This window comes from Colius striatus, chromosome Z (genome assembly GCF_028858725.1).
Source record: "Colius striatus isolate bColStr4 chromosome Z, bColStr4.1.hap1, whole genome shotgun sequence".
Classification (NCBI taxonomy): Eukaryota; Metazoa; Chordata; class Aves; order Coliiformes; family Coliidae; genus Colius; species Colius striatus.
In genome coordinates, this window is record NC_084790.1 from 43,521,739 (window position 1) to 43,536,820 (window position 15,082).

General features: G+C 46.1%; 1 protein-coding gene across 7 annotated transcripts; it reads left to right on the forward strand.

The window, feature by feature from the left end:
* The first annotated feature begins 5,023 nt into the window (after nt 1-5,023).
* SETD9 (SET domain containing 9) lies at nt 5,024-13,464 on the forward strand. 7 transcript variants are annotated; one of them, XR_009820899.1, is made up of 7 exons: nt 5,024-5,269; nt 6,603-6,967; nt 8,742-8,865; nt 9,601-9,716; nt 10,910-11,118; nt 12,036-12,305; nt 13,079-13,159. XR_009820899.1 is itself a non-coding variant. In XM_062018930.1 (6 exons), the coding sequence occupies exons 1-6, from the start codon at nt 5,112-5,114 to the stop codon at nt 13,142-13,144; spliced, it is 1,038 nt and encodes a 345-aa protein (XP_061874914.1). In that variant the 5' UTR covers nt 5,027-5,111; the 3' UTR covers nt 13,145-13,464. The 7 variants fall into 7 exon arrangements, 2 of the variants coding, with proteins under 2 accessions (XP_061874914.1, XP_061874915.1); XR_009820903.1 differs by having other exon boundaries at nt 5,029-5,269; nt 6,603-6,751; XR_009820901.1 differs by lacking the exon at nt 5,024-5,269 and adding an exon at nt 5,276-5,594.
* The last annotated feature ends 1,618 nt before the right edge of the window (nt 13,465-15,082 follow it).

Below are 15,082 nucleotides of genomic sequence, written 5' to 3' on the forward strand. Positions count from 1 at the left end.
AAACATGAGCTTCATAAGATTATTTCTTAAACTAGTTTCCTAAGAAAATAAGATAAATGCTGTCATGTTCTGTCTTTTTATCCCCCAGTAACTTTTGATTTCGTTGGCAGATTTTAAACTAAAAGTGTACACAAGGAGACGGATCCAAAAACAAGTTTTATGAAAGTAGGTGCCCAAGCAGAGAAGGGAGAACAATTGCCAAGGAGATAACGTTGTCTTTGTTATTCTTAATTATTTTTTTGGAATGTTGGGAACATTTGTTAATTTTTGAAAATAAATTGCTGAATGTTTTCTTTGCTAAATGTTTGTTTGTTTTGCAGACAATTGATGGTAGAATGTGGCACCAGAAGAGCTTATGGCCCTGTCTCACATGTACTCAAGCTGTAAATGCTTATGATTTATAATACATCCCTTCTGTTTGGCTTGCTAGGTTTGCAGTAAATGCTGTAGACTGTTTGTGGTGGATGCACTTAACCATCCTAAGGAAACTCCCTATGGTTTGGTGCCAGCTGCAAAGGAGGTAATGGCCTGAGCCAGAGCCAGGCCAAGTCTTCCTCTAGGAAGCCCACAAAGGAGCAGAGCACAGTGAACACCACTGCAGAGAAAGTTATGGGTGCAAGGAGTCTCCTGCATACCTCTCTTGTTGTAAGCAACTTGACTACAAGCCAACCTTTTTATCCTGTTAAATGTGAGCCAAAGTGAGCTTTCTTTGAGCTCTCCCTGCGTGGCAGAGTAGCTGCATGGCAGTGACCTCCCCTTGCACAGGGACACCTCTCAAGGTTGCTCCTCAAAGCAATGAGATCCTTTACCAATGACAGATCATAAGGTGACCCCAGTTTGAGCTCTCCGTGGAAGGCAACTGGACCGAACACCAGGCAGATCCCCTTAAGCAGGGAAGCCCCTTTATGTTAAGAGATACTAGTTGTATAGCTAAAATCAGTAAGGTTTACATTGAATTAATCAGAGTTACAATGTTGTGTTAGTGTGCTGTTTGCTTAGCTCTACTTATTCAGCATGAGTAGTAGATCTGCTGGAGCTTGGGGCTGCAAGCTCTAAGTTTCCATCACACCCACTTAGGCAAAACAAGGCCTTCAGAGCTAACCCAAACCAGAAGACAAGGAGATTACAAGAAGACAAGTCATCAGCAGCTGCAACTACACAACAGCCTGTCTGGAGACAGAGATGAGGTCCTGTGAGGAACAAGAGCCCAGAACCAAGTAATTCTGGTGGACTGAACCATCGCTTGAGGGGTGGCTGAATAGTCTGTAAGGGTATAATTGCCCAGAGACAATAATTGCCCAGTTCTCTCTCTCTCTCCTCTTCCCTCTTCCTCCCTCCCTGGAGGCACCCAGCCCAAGCTGATCCTGCAGCTGTACTATTAAATTATTTATTTTTATACTTTAATGTTTTCAACTCTGCTTTGGGAAACCGAGTTCAAACTTCTAATACCAGGCAGAGAGGGACCTCATCACTTCAGATACTCGCTAAGTGAACCGGAATAAGCGTGCTGGAACTTCAAAATCTTAGTTAAGATTATGAAGGATTGAACATGTAATCCTTTAGATACAAAACGGTGGCCAGACCTGGGACTAAGCCTGGATCTATCTGAAGCTAGACTCTTCTCTCAGAAGGAGTTTGGAAACCAAGGGCATCCATTCTGAACCTTGTGACTCAACAGAAGGATCTCTCTTACGCTTTTGCATCTTCAATCTCTGTGAGCATCATTGTAAATCCAATTTAACCTGATTTTTCCTTTGTATGTTACCTTCACATAGTGAGTAACATGGCAATCCTTGCCATCAAACCCTGTGAAGTCATTTTTACTAATACCTTTGATGGTGTTTCTTTAAATGATCAAAAAGTTTGTCAGGATCCATGATGTTGCATCACACCAGTCAGTGGGGTTGCACCTTTCAGGCTGCAGTTACTTATGATGCTACAAAGCACCACTCGTGTCTCCTTGTTACTGGTCAGTAAATGTGGACAGAAGTGTAAAAGATTTCAGCTCTGGGCTATTGCTTCATCCCTTTTATGATGTGGATCACCTGAGGCACTAACAGTCTTCAGCATCACTAGAGGCAAGCATAAGTTAATTTTGGAAAAGTGATCTGATAGTGCTGGGATTGCTCATGGATGCAGATTGTCAAGGCGGTGTGATTCAACTACTGCTTCCAGACAATTTTAAGATCTCCTTTCGGTGTAAAATCTTGTCTTTTTGGATTGTTAAATACAGAAGGAGCAAGCAATGTTGATGACCTTTATAGAACAAAATTTTCCTTTATGCAAAGACAAAGAGACAAGTGTCTTGGGAAACAGGCTCTGGTGGTTAGAAGGATAGGTTAATGCCTAGGACCTCAGAATCACAGAATTGTAGGGTCTGGAAGAGACTTAGAGATCATCTAGTCGAACCCCCCTGCTCGAGCAGGCCCACCCACACAGGAACACATCCAGGTGGATGTTGAAGACCTCCAAGGAAGGAGACTCCACACCCTCCCTGGGCAGCCTGTGCCACTGATCCCTCACCCTCACAGTGAAATAGTTTTTTCTTCTATTTAAGTGGAACTTTTTGTGTTCCAGCTTCATCCCATTACCTCTTGTCCTGGTGCTAGATAAAACAGAAAAAAAAGGATGCTCCAACCTCCTGACACTCACTATTTAGATATTTGTAAATATTTATAAGATCCCCCCTCAGTCTCCTAAACACCCCCAGTTCCTGCAGCCTTTCCACATATGAAAGATGTTCCAGTCCCCTGATCATCTTGGTGGCCCTGCACTGGACTCTCTCCAGAAGTTCTCTGTCCCTCTTGAGCTGAGGAGCCCAGAACTGGACACAGGACTCCAGATGAGGCCTCACCAGAGCAGAGGAGAGGAGGAACAGAACCTCCCTCACTGTTTACATTGGGGTGACCATAAATCAGTAACTTCATTTTGTGAACCTGACTATGCTGTATCCTTCATCAGGGACTAGAGGCTGATAAGGAGGGAACCTCATGCCTTAAAAGGCACCAAATGCTGATGGTTGCTAAAGTATTGTCAAGTCAGCAAATATGTGCAGTAACTGGGAGAAAAGTAAAAGTGTCAAGGGCAGACAGCAACCACCAACTCACAGCCAACCTACCCAATTCATACCCCAGACACAAAAGAAGAGGGCAGAGGAAGTAAACGAAAGGTATGTACTTATTTATATACCAGGTGAAGGACTACCAACCAATCACTACATAGAATAACAATATGTATGTATTAGAATATAGAACATGCTAATGTTTTAGTGGCTAAATACAGCACAGGAGGTACTGGTTGGGTGTGCTAGCTTTGTAGGTTACCACGTAGCACTCATATCGGTGCAAATTGGCAATAAAGCCATATTTCAACTCTGTGTGTAGATGATCTTACTGCACACACTATTAAACCCTGCTTTGTGGGACAACACAATTAGGTAGAGACCTATGTGTGTGTATATGTGCAAAGATAAGTGTGCACTCAAACGAGATACGAGTTTTCTTTCCCATTGTCTGGTGCAAATATAGCATGACTTTACACTACTTCTAGTTAACCAGCCCTTCATGTGCTGGCAGCTGTGACGGAACTGGGGGTCCCAGCTGGAGTCTGATTTCATCAACAAAAAACTCTCTGCATTTGTACTAAAACCCTGCTTACCAGCTGTCTCCTATCCTTAGTTGTGTGAAAGCTGCTCCCTCCCCAGCCATAGTGATGCCTTGGACAAAAGCTGAAAGATGGAAAAATCCACCATACCTTTTACAGTAGTTGTGCTTTGTGTCTGCTTAAATGGCTGCCAGTATGCAGAGATAGATGAGAGTCTCAAGAAATCTTGAGCTTTGCAATTATAACTAGCAAAAGCCAATTACTTGGCAAGTACAACTATCAAGAGCAAATTAACCATGAAGAAGGCACAAGCCACATGGATTGTCCCACACTGCATATGCTTTGAAGGAAAGTCCAACTAACAGACATCAAGAAGATTCCCAGAGGGTCCTGAAGATCCTTGAAGACCACCAAAGACCCTCACAGAAGACCCCGAGAGACTCAAGGTGCACACTTAGTAGAGATGCTAATATTATAGTTAGTTCCAGGAAACATAATGAATCCGTACATGTGTTCAGGGCGGGGCGGGAGGAGTAACCTGTGCATATGTATGTAGCAGGACAACATAAACTTGACTGGCATAAACTTGCAGCTTGCACACTAGGAGGGACTATCACGCCGTGCATCCTGCGCTGCAGTAAGGAATGCGTGCTTTATACAACTCCTAAGAGTCTCAGTTTTCCTAGACCGACTTTTACCCCGTGTCCGCAGGGATCCTGCCCCAGAGAGTGCCACGAACCCAGCCTGAGGAAGCCCCCACAGGCGAGTCGGTCATTTCCGAGGGCCGGCTGCTACTTTGTTTGATTTTATATCAGTATATGGGCCTTTTTCTTCATTACCTGTGTCAACTGCAATCTTTAAAATCCGCTTTAAAAAACTTCCCAGAACGGAATCAAATAACAAACGCTGCAAAAGCTGCTTGGCCGTTAACGCCCACAGCGTGCGTGTCGCATCGGGCGAGCCCCAGCGGCTCACCGACACACGCGCCTGACGCGCGAGCCCGAGGCGCCGCTCGCTGACGGCCGCGCGCCTGCCCGTCACAGGCGCCCCGCGCGCGACAGCCGCGGCCGGCCCCGGGCAGCGTCGGTGCGCACTGCCGCGCCTCCGGAGCGGGGATTGGCTGAGCCCGTGGCGCGGGCGCGGCCAGCCCCGGGCAGCGTCGGTGCGCACTGCCGCGCCTCCGGAGCGGGGATTGGCTGAGCCCGTGGCGCGGGCGCGGCCAGCCCCGGGCAGCGTCGGTGCGCACTGCCGCGCCTCCGGAGCGGGGATTGGCTGAGCCCGTGGCGCGGGCGCGGCCGGCCCCAGGCAGCGTCGGTGCGCACTGCCGCGCCTCCGGAGCGGGGATTGGCTGAGCCCGTGGCGCGGGCGCGGCCGGCCCCGGGCAGCGTCGGTGCGCACTGCCGCGCCTCCGGAGCGGGGATTGGCTGAGCCCGTGGCGCGGGCGCGGCCGGCCCCGGGCAGCGTCGGTGCGCACTGCCGCGCCTCCGGAGCGGGGATTGGCTGAGCCCATGGCGCGGGCGCGGCCGGGCAGGGGGCGGTGGCGCCCAAGGCGGACGTGGGGGGACGGGGGTGCTGCCGCCATGCTGCGGGCGCTGCGGCGGCGCTGGGACGCCTACAAGTACCGCTTCGTGCCCTGGCTGGCCCTCAACCTCGGCCGCGAGCGTAGGTGAGGCGGAGGGCGTGTCCTGGGTGCCGCCGGACGGTGGTGGGGCCCTGTCCGTCTTCCGGCGAGTTGACGTGGCGGCCGCCGAGGCTGCCCGGGGGGCTTCCAGCAGGATTTTGCGGCGTCGAGGAGCTGCTGAGGCCGAGGGAGAGCTCCAGTGCGGGGCCTCGCTGTGGCCGGGCGCACCCGGGACACCGCAGAAACCAGCCGCGTTTCTCACTGCGAAGTGGCAGCTGCGCGAAAATGTTTCAGCCTCACGTGTCGCTTTGCTGGCGTGAAACTGTCGCAGGGACGCGTTGATGTGGCATTTAACGTTACAGACGGATAGGCAGGCTTTTATTTTTTCTCTTCCTTTTCTTTTTGTTTTGTTAAAATATATTTGCCTGTTTTTTAAAGGTAAAAGCAGTACTCGAATTTAAATGGATACGGTGAAATCTGATCTTGGAAACCTCTCTTAAGACTCAGTTTTGGGGATTTAGACAACAGGCATCGCTTATTGTGGCGCTGGAGGCATCGGCGATAGTTCCTCCTGCCGTGCATGCTGTATGTTGCATCAGGCGTTAAGGATACCCTTTTACATATATATGCATTAATTTTCTCAGAACGTGAATGCATATTCATTATGCTCTCAGAACTCATTTGCACACAGTCCATCCCCCACAAAGAGTGTCCCTGGTGGTCTTCAGGACCCGCTGGTGGTGATCGTCTTGATGTTCCTTCTTACCAGAGCCTCTGTGTTGTCATTTGTATCAGTTATGTTTTTGTTTTCCAGTTAGTAGTCCTTGCCAAAAAGTCCTGATATTTTAATTTGTGTGTCTGTCAGATCCTGGATGTCTCAAGAGAGTTGTCATCTGTAGCCAAGATGGTGTAAGGTAGCTGAAGATGACACAAAGATTTGTCAAAATGCTTGTAGATTTGTAAGTTAAGCCTATGAAATTATGGCAAGAATGAAACTTTCTCCTTTAAGACCATATGCATCAAAATGAGTACAGTATTGTTATAAGGAGCATAAATTAAAATCTGCCTAGCCAGCGTAACATTTGTCCTCTTCATTTAAGGTGCAGTGATCTATCTGTAGTCATTTAATAAACCTGGGTAGGACATATATTTTAATTCTGCCATTTTATCACTAAGAGCTCAGCATAGTTTAACCTTCTTGCCATGCTGTAAATACACAGTTGCTGGGTTTAGGACAGGAATATTCTTTAGATTTTGAGTTACTTGGAAAGAACAATGCAGATAAGTTGCTGCTGTAAAATGTCTCTTCTGTCTCTTGTTTAGGAGAAACTTGATTTTGGAATATCTTTTTTTAATGATTTTTTTCCCCCCTTTACAGGACCCTCCGATATGTTCCCGAAAGCTCCCAAGACAAAGTTATCTCTGATGAAGATGTCTTTGAAACACTACTGAAAATATTTAAAGCTCTGTTCATAAACGACTTCAGCAGACAAGCACATATTTTTGCCTTACTGCCTGAAATCAAATGTAAATATCTAGAATTACTGACTGTTGAGCAGAAGCAATCAAAAGTAAATTCTTGTGACCAACACAGTCGACATGTGTTTAGTCCAGAGGAAGTTCTCTTTGATACAGTGGGGTTTACTGTCATGCGGGACCGAAGTTCCCTGGTGTCTGCTGGAACTGGAGTGTTTGTTACCAAAGGCTTTGTTCCCAAAGGGACAGTTGTATCTATGTATCCTGGTAATAGAATGTTCTTATTTCTGCTGAAGTTAGATGTGGTTTCTGACCATCTAGAATTACAGAATGCCAGCGTTTTATGCTAACTTTTATTTTGCGGGTTTTATTTCTGTCTTTCCTTAACAAAATCCCAGTTTACGATGAATGAGAGTATTTCTGCATAAACTGACTAGAGTTGAAAATAAGCGAAGCAATGTCAAGGATGGGGAGGGGTGGTGTAATTTTTGTTTTAAAAAGCCACCCTTTCCATACTAAAAGGCTGAATTTTCATCTGCGAGAAAGGTTGTTCCAGACTCTTTAAACATAAATACACGTGAGCAATTTCAATTAGATGAACAACACAGTTTAGTTCTTTGGGTTTTCTCTTGTGGGTAAGGATCTGGAAAATGAGGCTTTGAGATCTCCACACAGATAAGCAGACTAGACTATGAACTTTTTTCAGAGCACAAAAGCACAAACTGAGGAGCAAAGATAAACCTTTATTTTGAGGAGGTCTCTTCCATAAAGCACTTTTTGAAAAGCAGCATTTCTTGGTGCCTCCTCCTCATTTCGTGGAAGTGCGTTTGCTGGTGTTTCTTCAATAAAACAGTTTGTAGTTCTGTTGGAGTGGCCAAGGTAGGACAACTCTGCTGAAAGGCCTTGGGTTTGCCTCCATTTCTCTGTCAGCAGAATCATGCCCTGCATGCAATCCCGTGCTTGTGCCAGCACTGCAGGGTCAGGACCAGCCCAAGGACCAGGCAGCAGAGTATGTTTTGCCACACTAGAGAAAGAGTGTCTGGCCTTATCACTGACTGATAGATGGACTAATTGTCAAATGAGAACCATGGGGAATGAGCCCACAACCTCCAGATTTTAGACAGATACTAAATGTGAGTGTTGGCTGATTGAGAGTCTCTCCTAGCAGCAAATCTAGCCAAACAAGAGGATGAGCTGTTGAAATACCTTCTCTTTTGAGAGGAGTGAAGGAAACTGCTGGGCTGCTGGCTGGGGAGGGGACTCTGTGGAGAGGGCAAGTCAGTGCCTTCCTGCCTGAGGTTTGGCAGACAGTGCAGCTTGTCAGTGTGGCCTTTACACAGCCACTTGTGAGGCTGTGATGAAGCATTTGTGCAGAGGTTTGCAATGCAGAGGATGTGATGGGTATGAGGTTGCAAGGCTGCAACATCGTGAAAAATTGTAAGCCAGTCTGCTGTCATTTCGTTGTGGTTGGAACCAGAAGAGATAGTTAAATCCTGAGCACTGATCTGGGAAATGGTCTGATTAAATATTTGTCTGTTCTCGGTCTGGCATTTTTCCCCTCTCCTCCTTTGAACAGTGTCTCTGACAGGGGTGATGGATGGAGAGAGGGTGTTTCAGGTTCTTTGCGTTGTATCCTCTTCAAAGACTCCTGACACAGTAGTAATGAGACAGTATCTTCAGTTGCACTTTCCTGGTCAAATGACACCTGATGTTTTCCTCTCTGAAGCAGGCCAGGTGGCTGTGATGCTCCATCTTCCTCTCACAGAGATACTGGGTGCAGGCCTTTTCTTTAATGATTTCCCTCAATTGCTTCTCTCATTGGAATATCCTAGTTCATGTGGATTTTCTTTGCATTCCACAAATATGTGTCAAAATGCTTGTAGGTTTACAAGTGCTAAAGGCATTAGCTGTGAGAGGAGTTCACTCCTATCCCCCACTGTCTCCTTTGAGTTTCTGTGTGGAGGGGATGGGATGGTATCATAAGCCCACTCTGATAGTTAACTTGCTTTCTTCTGAAATAATCTTGTCTGTGTTGCAACAGGTACAGTATACAGAAAGCATGAGCCCATCTTTTTCCAGTCCCTTGGCAATCCCTTTATTTTTAGGTGCATAGATGGCATCCTTATTGATGGGAATGATAAAGGACTGTCAAGATCAGTGTACAGGTAAGCAACCAAAAGAAACATGGTTGTCACTGAGACGATTTAAAACAGCAGTACTGATAGTGTCAGTTCCCTGTTGTCTTACCCTACACTGAGTCCTCGCAGGACTACCTAAAACTAAGCTGTGTGACTAAAAGTGTCATGTAGATGCTCCTTGAACACTGGTAGTCTTAACGCTGTGACTGCTTTCCTGGGGAACCTGTTCCAGTGGTCCACTGCTCTCTGGTCCAGTCTGAACTTGCCCTGGCACAGCAAGCCTGAGCTGTTCTAGGTGACCTAAAATGTATCGTCTGTAGCAATTTCTGTTTGAATATAACGTGAAACTAAAATAATAACAAGAGAAGTTGTCTGAAATAATACCTAATTGGAATACTACTAATACCAGATTTTCATTCTGGGAGTGAGCTTGAAGTTAATATTGTAACGACCTTTCATATCTTTAGGAGGTGAACGGCATGTGTTGGCACTTCTGTAATGGTACTACTGGACTCTTGTTTCTGGAATTGGACATGGTGGTTTTGTGCAGGTTGTTCCACTGGAGTCTGACAGACCCCATGCAACAGTGGGAGGTTCAAATGTACTTTTTTTAGTATCCCCAAGGTGTTGTCATGTCTCCCAGGAGGGCCTGGACAGCTGTAACTTTCCCCAGCAACTGTGGCTGTCTCTACAGGAGGAAGTATAGGTAACTTGGTAAGTGAAGGAGCCATGGTTTCACATCAGCACTCTTGGTCGTTTCAGGTCTTGCAGCAGAAGAGATCAACTTGGCCCACTTCAAATGAGCGATGAGAGTTGGCTCACAGCTGCCCTGCAGAACCCGCTGGCTGTGGGACAGTATGTCAACAACTGCTCATATGGTGAGTTGCTGGGTAAATTTTTCAGCCTTGAGTTCATGGATAAAAATTTTTTGGTAGGTGACACAGAATCAGATGCTGATCTTGGGCAACAACAGTGCTATTTAAAACAAGCACAAGATAAAAGAGTTTCTGAGGCCTTTTGTGACAACTGAGTGTTAATAATCCTTCAGTGCAGCAATGCTTCAGATATCCTCTTACTTTTCTCTCTGGCTCCCTCAGTCTCCCTCCTGATACGTGGACTGAGAGGCGTACATCCTAAAATATGAGATAGGGGGAAAGTGTTTTCTGGCAAAGGACCTCTGGGCTGAGGTGTAACACAAAGTTGAAGATTAAGCTGTCTGGTGTGGTTCTAGCAGGCTTCATGAAAAAACCGTACTCACAGTGATAAGTACAGTGAGATTCAACCCCTGCTCAGGTTGAACTGTAATACTTTTTCTAGGAAACTGTTGTGTGATCTAACTGCTGCAGACAAAGAAGGGTACAATTTACTTACTCTGCCTCACAGAATATATGTTAGCCTTAGGATCTAGAGAATAAGTAACTTGTGGGAGTGGTTGCGAGGTACAGAAAGCTGAACTGTTGTTGTTGCTACTTTCTAAGTGGCTTTCAAAGCCTGCATTACACTAAAGGCACCCTTCCTCCAAGTAGCACACAGAAGGGTTCCTAGAATAGTAAACCAGGTTTCTACTGGCAGGGAGACAAAGGGCTGTCCCATAAAACTGTTTCTCCCAAGTCCAGTGTCCATGGAAAGAAAATTGCCTTCTTCCTGATGGACAGATGGTAATTTTCTCCCTGTCTGTATTTATTTTATATTTTGCTACCAGGAAAAGGGTTTTTTCCCAAGACTTCTCGTTTTTTTTCAAACTGCAAAAGCAACTGTTTGCTTGGGACATTTATCAATGCTGTAGGCCAACACTGGCCCTGTACAGGTTGTGCCCCTTCATATTCATGTTGATAATCAAGTTCTCCTGTCTAATGCAGTAAGGATCAACTAAAGCTATAGCTGGTGTACTTCCTGCCTAAATTAAAAATAGGACTTCAGCAGAGTGTCGTGGCTCCCAACAGAGGGATGATTTCTAGGCTGGATGAAGCATCTGGCACTTTTGCAGCTGTACGTTTGGTATTTTTACACATTTCTGAACCTTATCTAAGATTTTCTTGGCATCACAGAGACTTTTTTTTCTCATTTCTAGAAAAAGCAGCCAACGTGTGTTATCAGGAGTTTGATGTGCCAAGATATTTTCCAGTGGAACTGAAACAGTATCTGCCGAACATCGTCTACAGCCATGACATAGAGAGGTTAGCAGTGAATCAAAGAGCTCGTGGATGTGTATGGTACAAAGCATGCTGTATGTGTGAAAAAGACAAACATAGTTGCAGAGTAATGTTATTCCAAATGAAGGTGAGTTACACAAAAGTATGTACCTGTATGGAAGAGTTGGCTATTAGTTTGAATAGACTAAATTTTAAGTGGTTTACGAGACTCTCTCTCACTTTTTTCTATGTCTTCACAAATGAGATCAGGATAGCCCTGAAGACATTATTTACAAGGGGCCATTATACTATGGTGTGATTCTTCTTAATCCCATAAAACACTAGTTGGGTTTTTTTCTTACATTATAGTCCTGAGGTTTTTTTAGTCTGTATTTCAAATGTAGTCATCAACCTTAACCAATAAAAGCCCTTCTAAGATAGTTGAACTTTAGGCTTCTTACTCTGCATCCTCTGCTTACATGAGAAAGGGGCAGATGAGCTTGCAAGGAGAGACCTAAAATTGATTTGTATTGAGACAAGTTAAATACTGTGCATTATAAAGGCACATGAATTTTAGTTACACTACACTATTAGAATGTCCTCACTGTGACCTGAAAACCCACCACTTGTATAAATTAAAACACCTGGAAGGCTTTCTCAGGTTGTTATGCTTGGAAATGTGGGAAAAGTGACAATCAGGTGAATATGTGCAAGGGGCAATATAGATGGCAAGGACAGACAGTATGTCTGGAAGTGAGTGTCCTGTACTGGGATGCAGTCAAGTGTTTGGAAGCTGTGAGACGGTAAGTTTTAATGTTGGGCCTGAATTTTACACACCAAAAAAATTATGCTTCAAGTCCAGGGTGCCACCTTCAGGAACCAAGTAATCCTGTTACTCTGAAGGATGTTGAAGGATGTTAGAGCAGATCTTTTTAGACTTTTAATGTCATTCCAGAGCTGTTTTAAAACTTGGAGAAAGTCACGGTACATACCGGAAAAATGGCTTTTCCCATTAAGCGTAGACTTTGCTGAGGGAAAGTTTAAAGATGCTTTTGTAATCTGCAGGTAAAGAAAGAAATGCTCATAAAGGAAGCAGTAAGACTGAGCTTTCAGCGAGCCTGGACCCAGCACTTGAGTTGTGAAACCACAGTGAGCACAGCTAAGCTCAGTGACCATTTCAAGAAGGGAGAACTTTGCTCTCTTCCATGGGATCTACCCAAGAAAATACAGTCTTTTGCTCATCAGTTCTTCCAAGTGTACAGCCACTAGAGAATAGATCCTATCTGCTTCTAGCTGCTTGGTTCGATGCTGATGTTGACGGTGCTGACAACATGAGTAATCTGGTTTCTAAATCTCTTTCTGTCCTGTAAAAGAGTTCTTACCACTTATTTACCTTTTTCATATTTGATTTGTATCCAAATGGCCTCACACCAAATTTATTAGTAGTGGGAACTCTTTGGGGTGCTGCTGTTCTTCACTTACATGCTCATCAGCATCAGAAGCATGTGTGCCCCTTCCCAGAACAGACACCTCAGCTTTAGGGCATGGTCATTTACTTAAAGCAAGTTTAGGAGACAGGGTCTGGAATCTTTCTGCGAGAAAGTGTTTTGCCAGCACCTGACCCTCGGCGTGGGCTTTGTGAGGGGTCCCTCGGCACGGCAGAGTGTAACAGTCCCAGAGCTGCCTGCCAGGATGTTACTGGGGCTCAGGGCAGGTTTCCCACCTGCAGGGATGTGTGCCAGGAGGAGTCGTGTCTGCTCCACAGACTTGGCTGTCACTCCTCGTCCTGTCTGTCTGCTAAGTGTGTTTGTCTTGATCCTTTTCATTTCTGAATAACCACGTGAGTGGAAATGTGATTTGCGTGCTCACGTTGTTTGGATACCCACATAGGCTGTGTTTTTTTGGTAATTATATTGGTTTTGGTTACATTGACTGTCTGTATTTCAGTGTTGTTTGTCCGTGCTCTCTGGCCTGTGCTGTGTGTTGTTACTCACAAAAGTAATCCAGACACAGACATTGTTTTAGTGCCTTGCCATGAAAAGTTGACAAAATTCAAAGGGAAATATAGTTGTTCACTTCCATGTGTTTTGCTTTTCGTTTTTTTACAGCCACCTGAGGTGTGTAGTGCTTGTCACTCTGAGAGACATCAAGCAAGGAGAAGAACTGTTTTCTAACTACTACACTGTTGTCAGCTGAATTAACAGATTCAAGACCGAAGAAATCTGTGCCACAGAAACACTCAATGTGTGTGTACGGGAAGCTTAGGGAGCATTTTGACATAGCAGAGGGCCGTGGCTTCCCAGCTTGGGAGGCAAGCTGTAGGCTTGTGTTTCCCTGCAAACACTCCACACATGATAGAGTGGTGAAGGTTGAAGCTTTTACATCATGAGATTCTCAGCTGCCTGCTGCTGTTGATATTTACTGCTTCCTGGTGTACTGCTGCCCATGCAGCAGCTCATGAAATAAAACCCTGCTTTCCGGGCACATCACTGAATCTTCTGGTCTGTGCAGTTTTCTGTAGCTGCGGCTCAGTTTGACTATCTTGCCATTTCATTTCTTGTGCTTACAATGGATACAGCTTGCAAAGTGACTTCCCTCTCATGAACTGTTCCTCAGATAATCCTCCTAGTCCATGGCAGTTACTAGTTCTTGTTCTGGTTTTCGTAGAGTTTGGTCCCTTTGGATTCTCAGGAGTATTTCAGCAGAGCCATTTTCCCAGTCTTGTAGGAAGCCAGTTATGAAGCAGTACTAATGGTGCCGGGTGTGCGCAGTCGCCAAGGTGGCCAGTCTGAGCCACTGGCTTTAGTTAGGCCAAGCTAGGGGCAGGAGGACAGGCAAAAGGTACCTTGAAGCCCTGTCCAGTCCTGGTTTCAGTGGTTCATGGAAGGTTTCCTGGCATGTGGCAACTTTCATAGCTCAAAGAGAACTTCATGTTGCAGTGTATCTGGAGGAAATAGTGCCAACCAAGCATGCTGTGTATTTCTTTTAATGAGTTACTGCCATAAGCAGCAATTCCCACATAAATTCTTGCTGCTATCTGCAACCTGCCTTCAGAGAGTAAACAATAGACAGCTTGTCAGTCTTTCAGTCTGGCTGACAGCTTGGGAAAGAGAAATCATCCTGGTAGTTACTGCAGCAGTCCAAGCAAGACTCCCAGTGCATTGTGGTTGCTGTAAGCTCAGGAGGAAGGAGGATCAGGGAAATGGTGTGCTCTAAGAAGTCAGGGCAGCCAGGGTGTCCCATGTGTCTGCAGAAGGATCCAGTCTGCTTTTCCAAGTGCAATGCTTTGCTGTGTCTGTGTTAGCTGGTTTCTTTCCAAGCAAGAGCCTTGTCTTTCATAGCCACCTGGAAGTTCTCCTCAGCCAAAGGAGACTGGCTTTTTCAGGGACATTTCAATAGCAGAGCTATGAGAGCATGGCATGGAGCTCAGCATGGGTTGTACAAGTATGATGAAGATGTTGGAGGTAACTCCTAGTGACAGCCCTTGCATGCTGCTGTGTGGTAACAGGTGGGAGCAGGCAGGCAGTGACTTCCACTTTGCTGAAGGGGGACACGGGTCCTCCCTCACACTCAAGATCCATTCTGTGCTGGGCCTTCTCTCTTGCTCTTCAGGAGGAGGCTGTTGTGCATCTCCTGATCTCTCCGAGGAGGCTGCGTGTCTGCATGGGTGCCGTGCAGTGTGTTGGCAGCCGCAGCAGGCCAGGAGTGCCAGTGCTGGTGCCAGCATGCTGCAAGCAGTGGCCCTGCTTACTCTTCAGGCTCAGACACCGTCACACTGTGGCTGGGGTTGCTTCAGCGATCTCGTCACACACTCACTAATGCTTTCCCAGGGGCTGGGTCTGAGCATCTGCCCCTCTCTGGCCACCATGGAGCTCGAGTTTACAGCTCCTCTATTGAGAAAGGTTTGCTGCACTGCATGTGCCGCCTCCTGGATTACAGGGTTGCGTGACCATGGAGGATTGCAGTGCTGCCCATCATTGACATGGACCTGGTGCTGCAGGAACCTGACAGCCTGCTGCTGGTACTGCTGCACGTGAGGGATAGCAAGACCTGACCTGCAGCTGGCCACAGTACCTGTTTGCAGCCTGCTGAAAAGAAAGCCAAAAAGTGGC

What these genes read in the sequence shown, in the direction of transcription:
- SETD9 (XM_062018930.1), top strand. Translation starts at nt 5,112, where the DNA reads ATGGCGCGGGCGCGGCCGGGCAGGGGGCGGTGGCGCCCAAGGCGGACG. An exon ending in AACCTCGGCCGCGAGCGTAG is followed by an intron (nt 5,270 to 6,602) that starts GTGAGGCGGAGG and finishes CCCCCTTTACAG; the next exon opens with GACCCTCCGATATGTTCCCG. An exon ending in CTGTCAAGATCAGTGTACAG is followed by an intron (nt 8,866 to 9,600) that starts GTAAGCAACCAA and finishes TGGTCGTTTCAG; the next exon opens with GTCTTGCAGCAGAAGAGATC.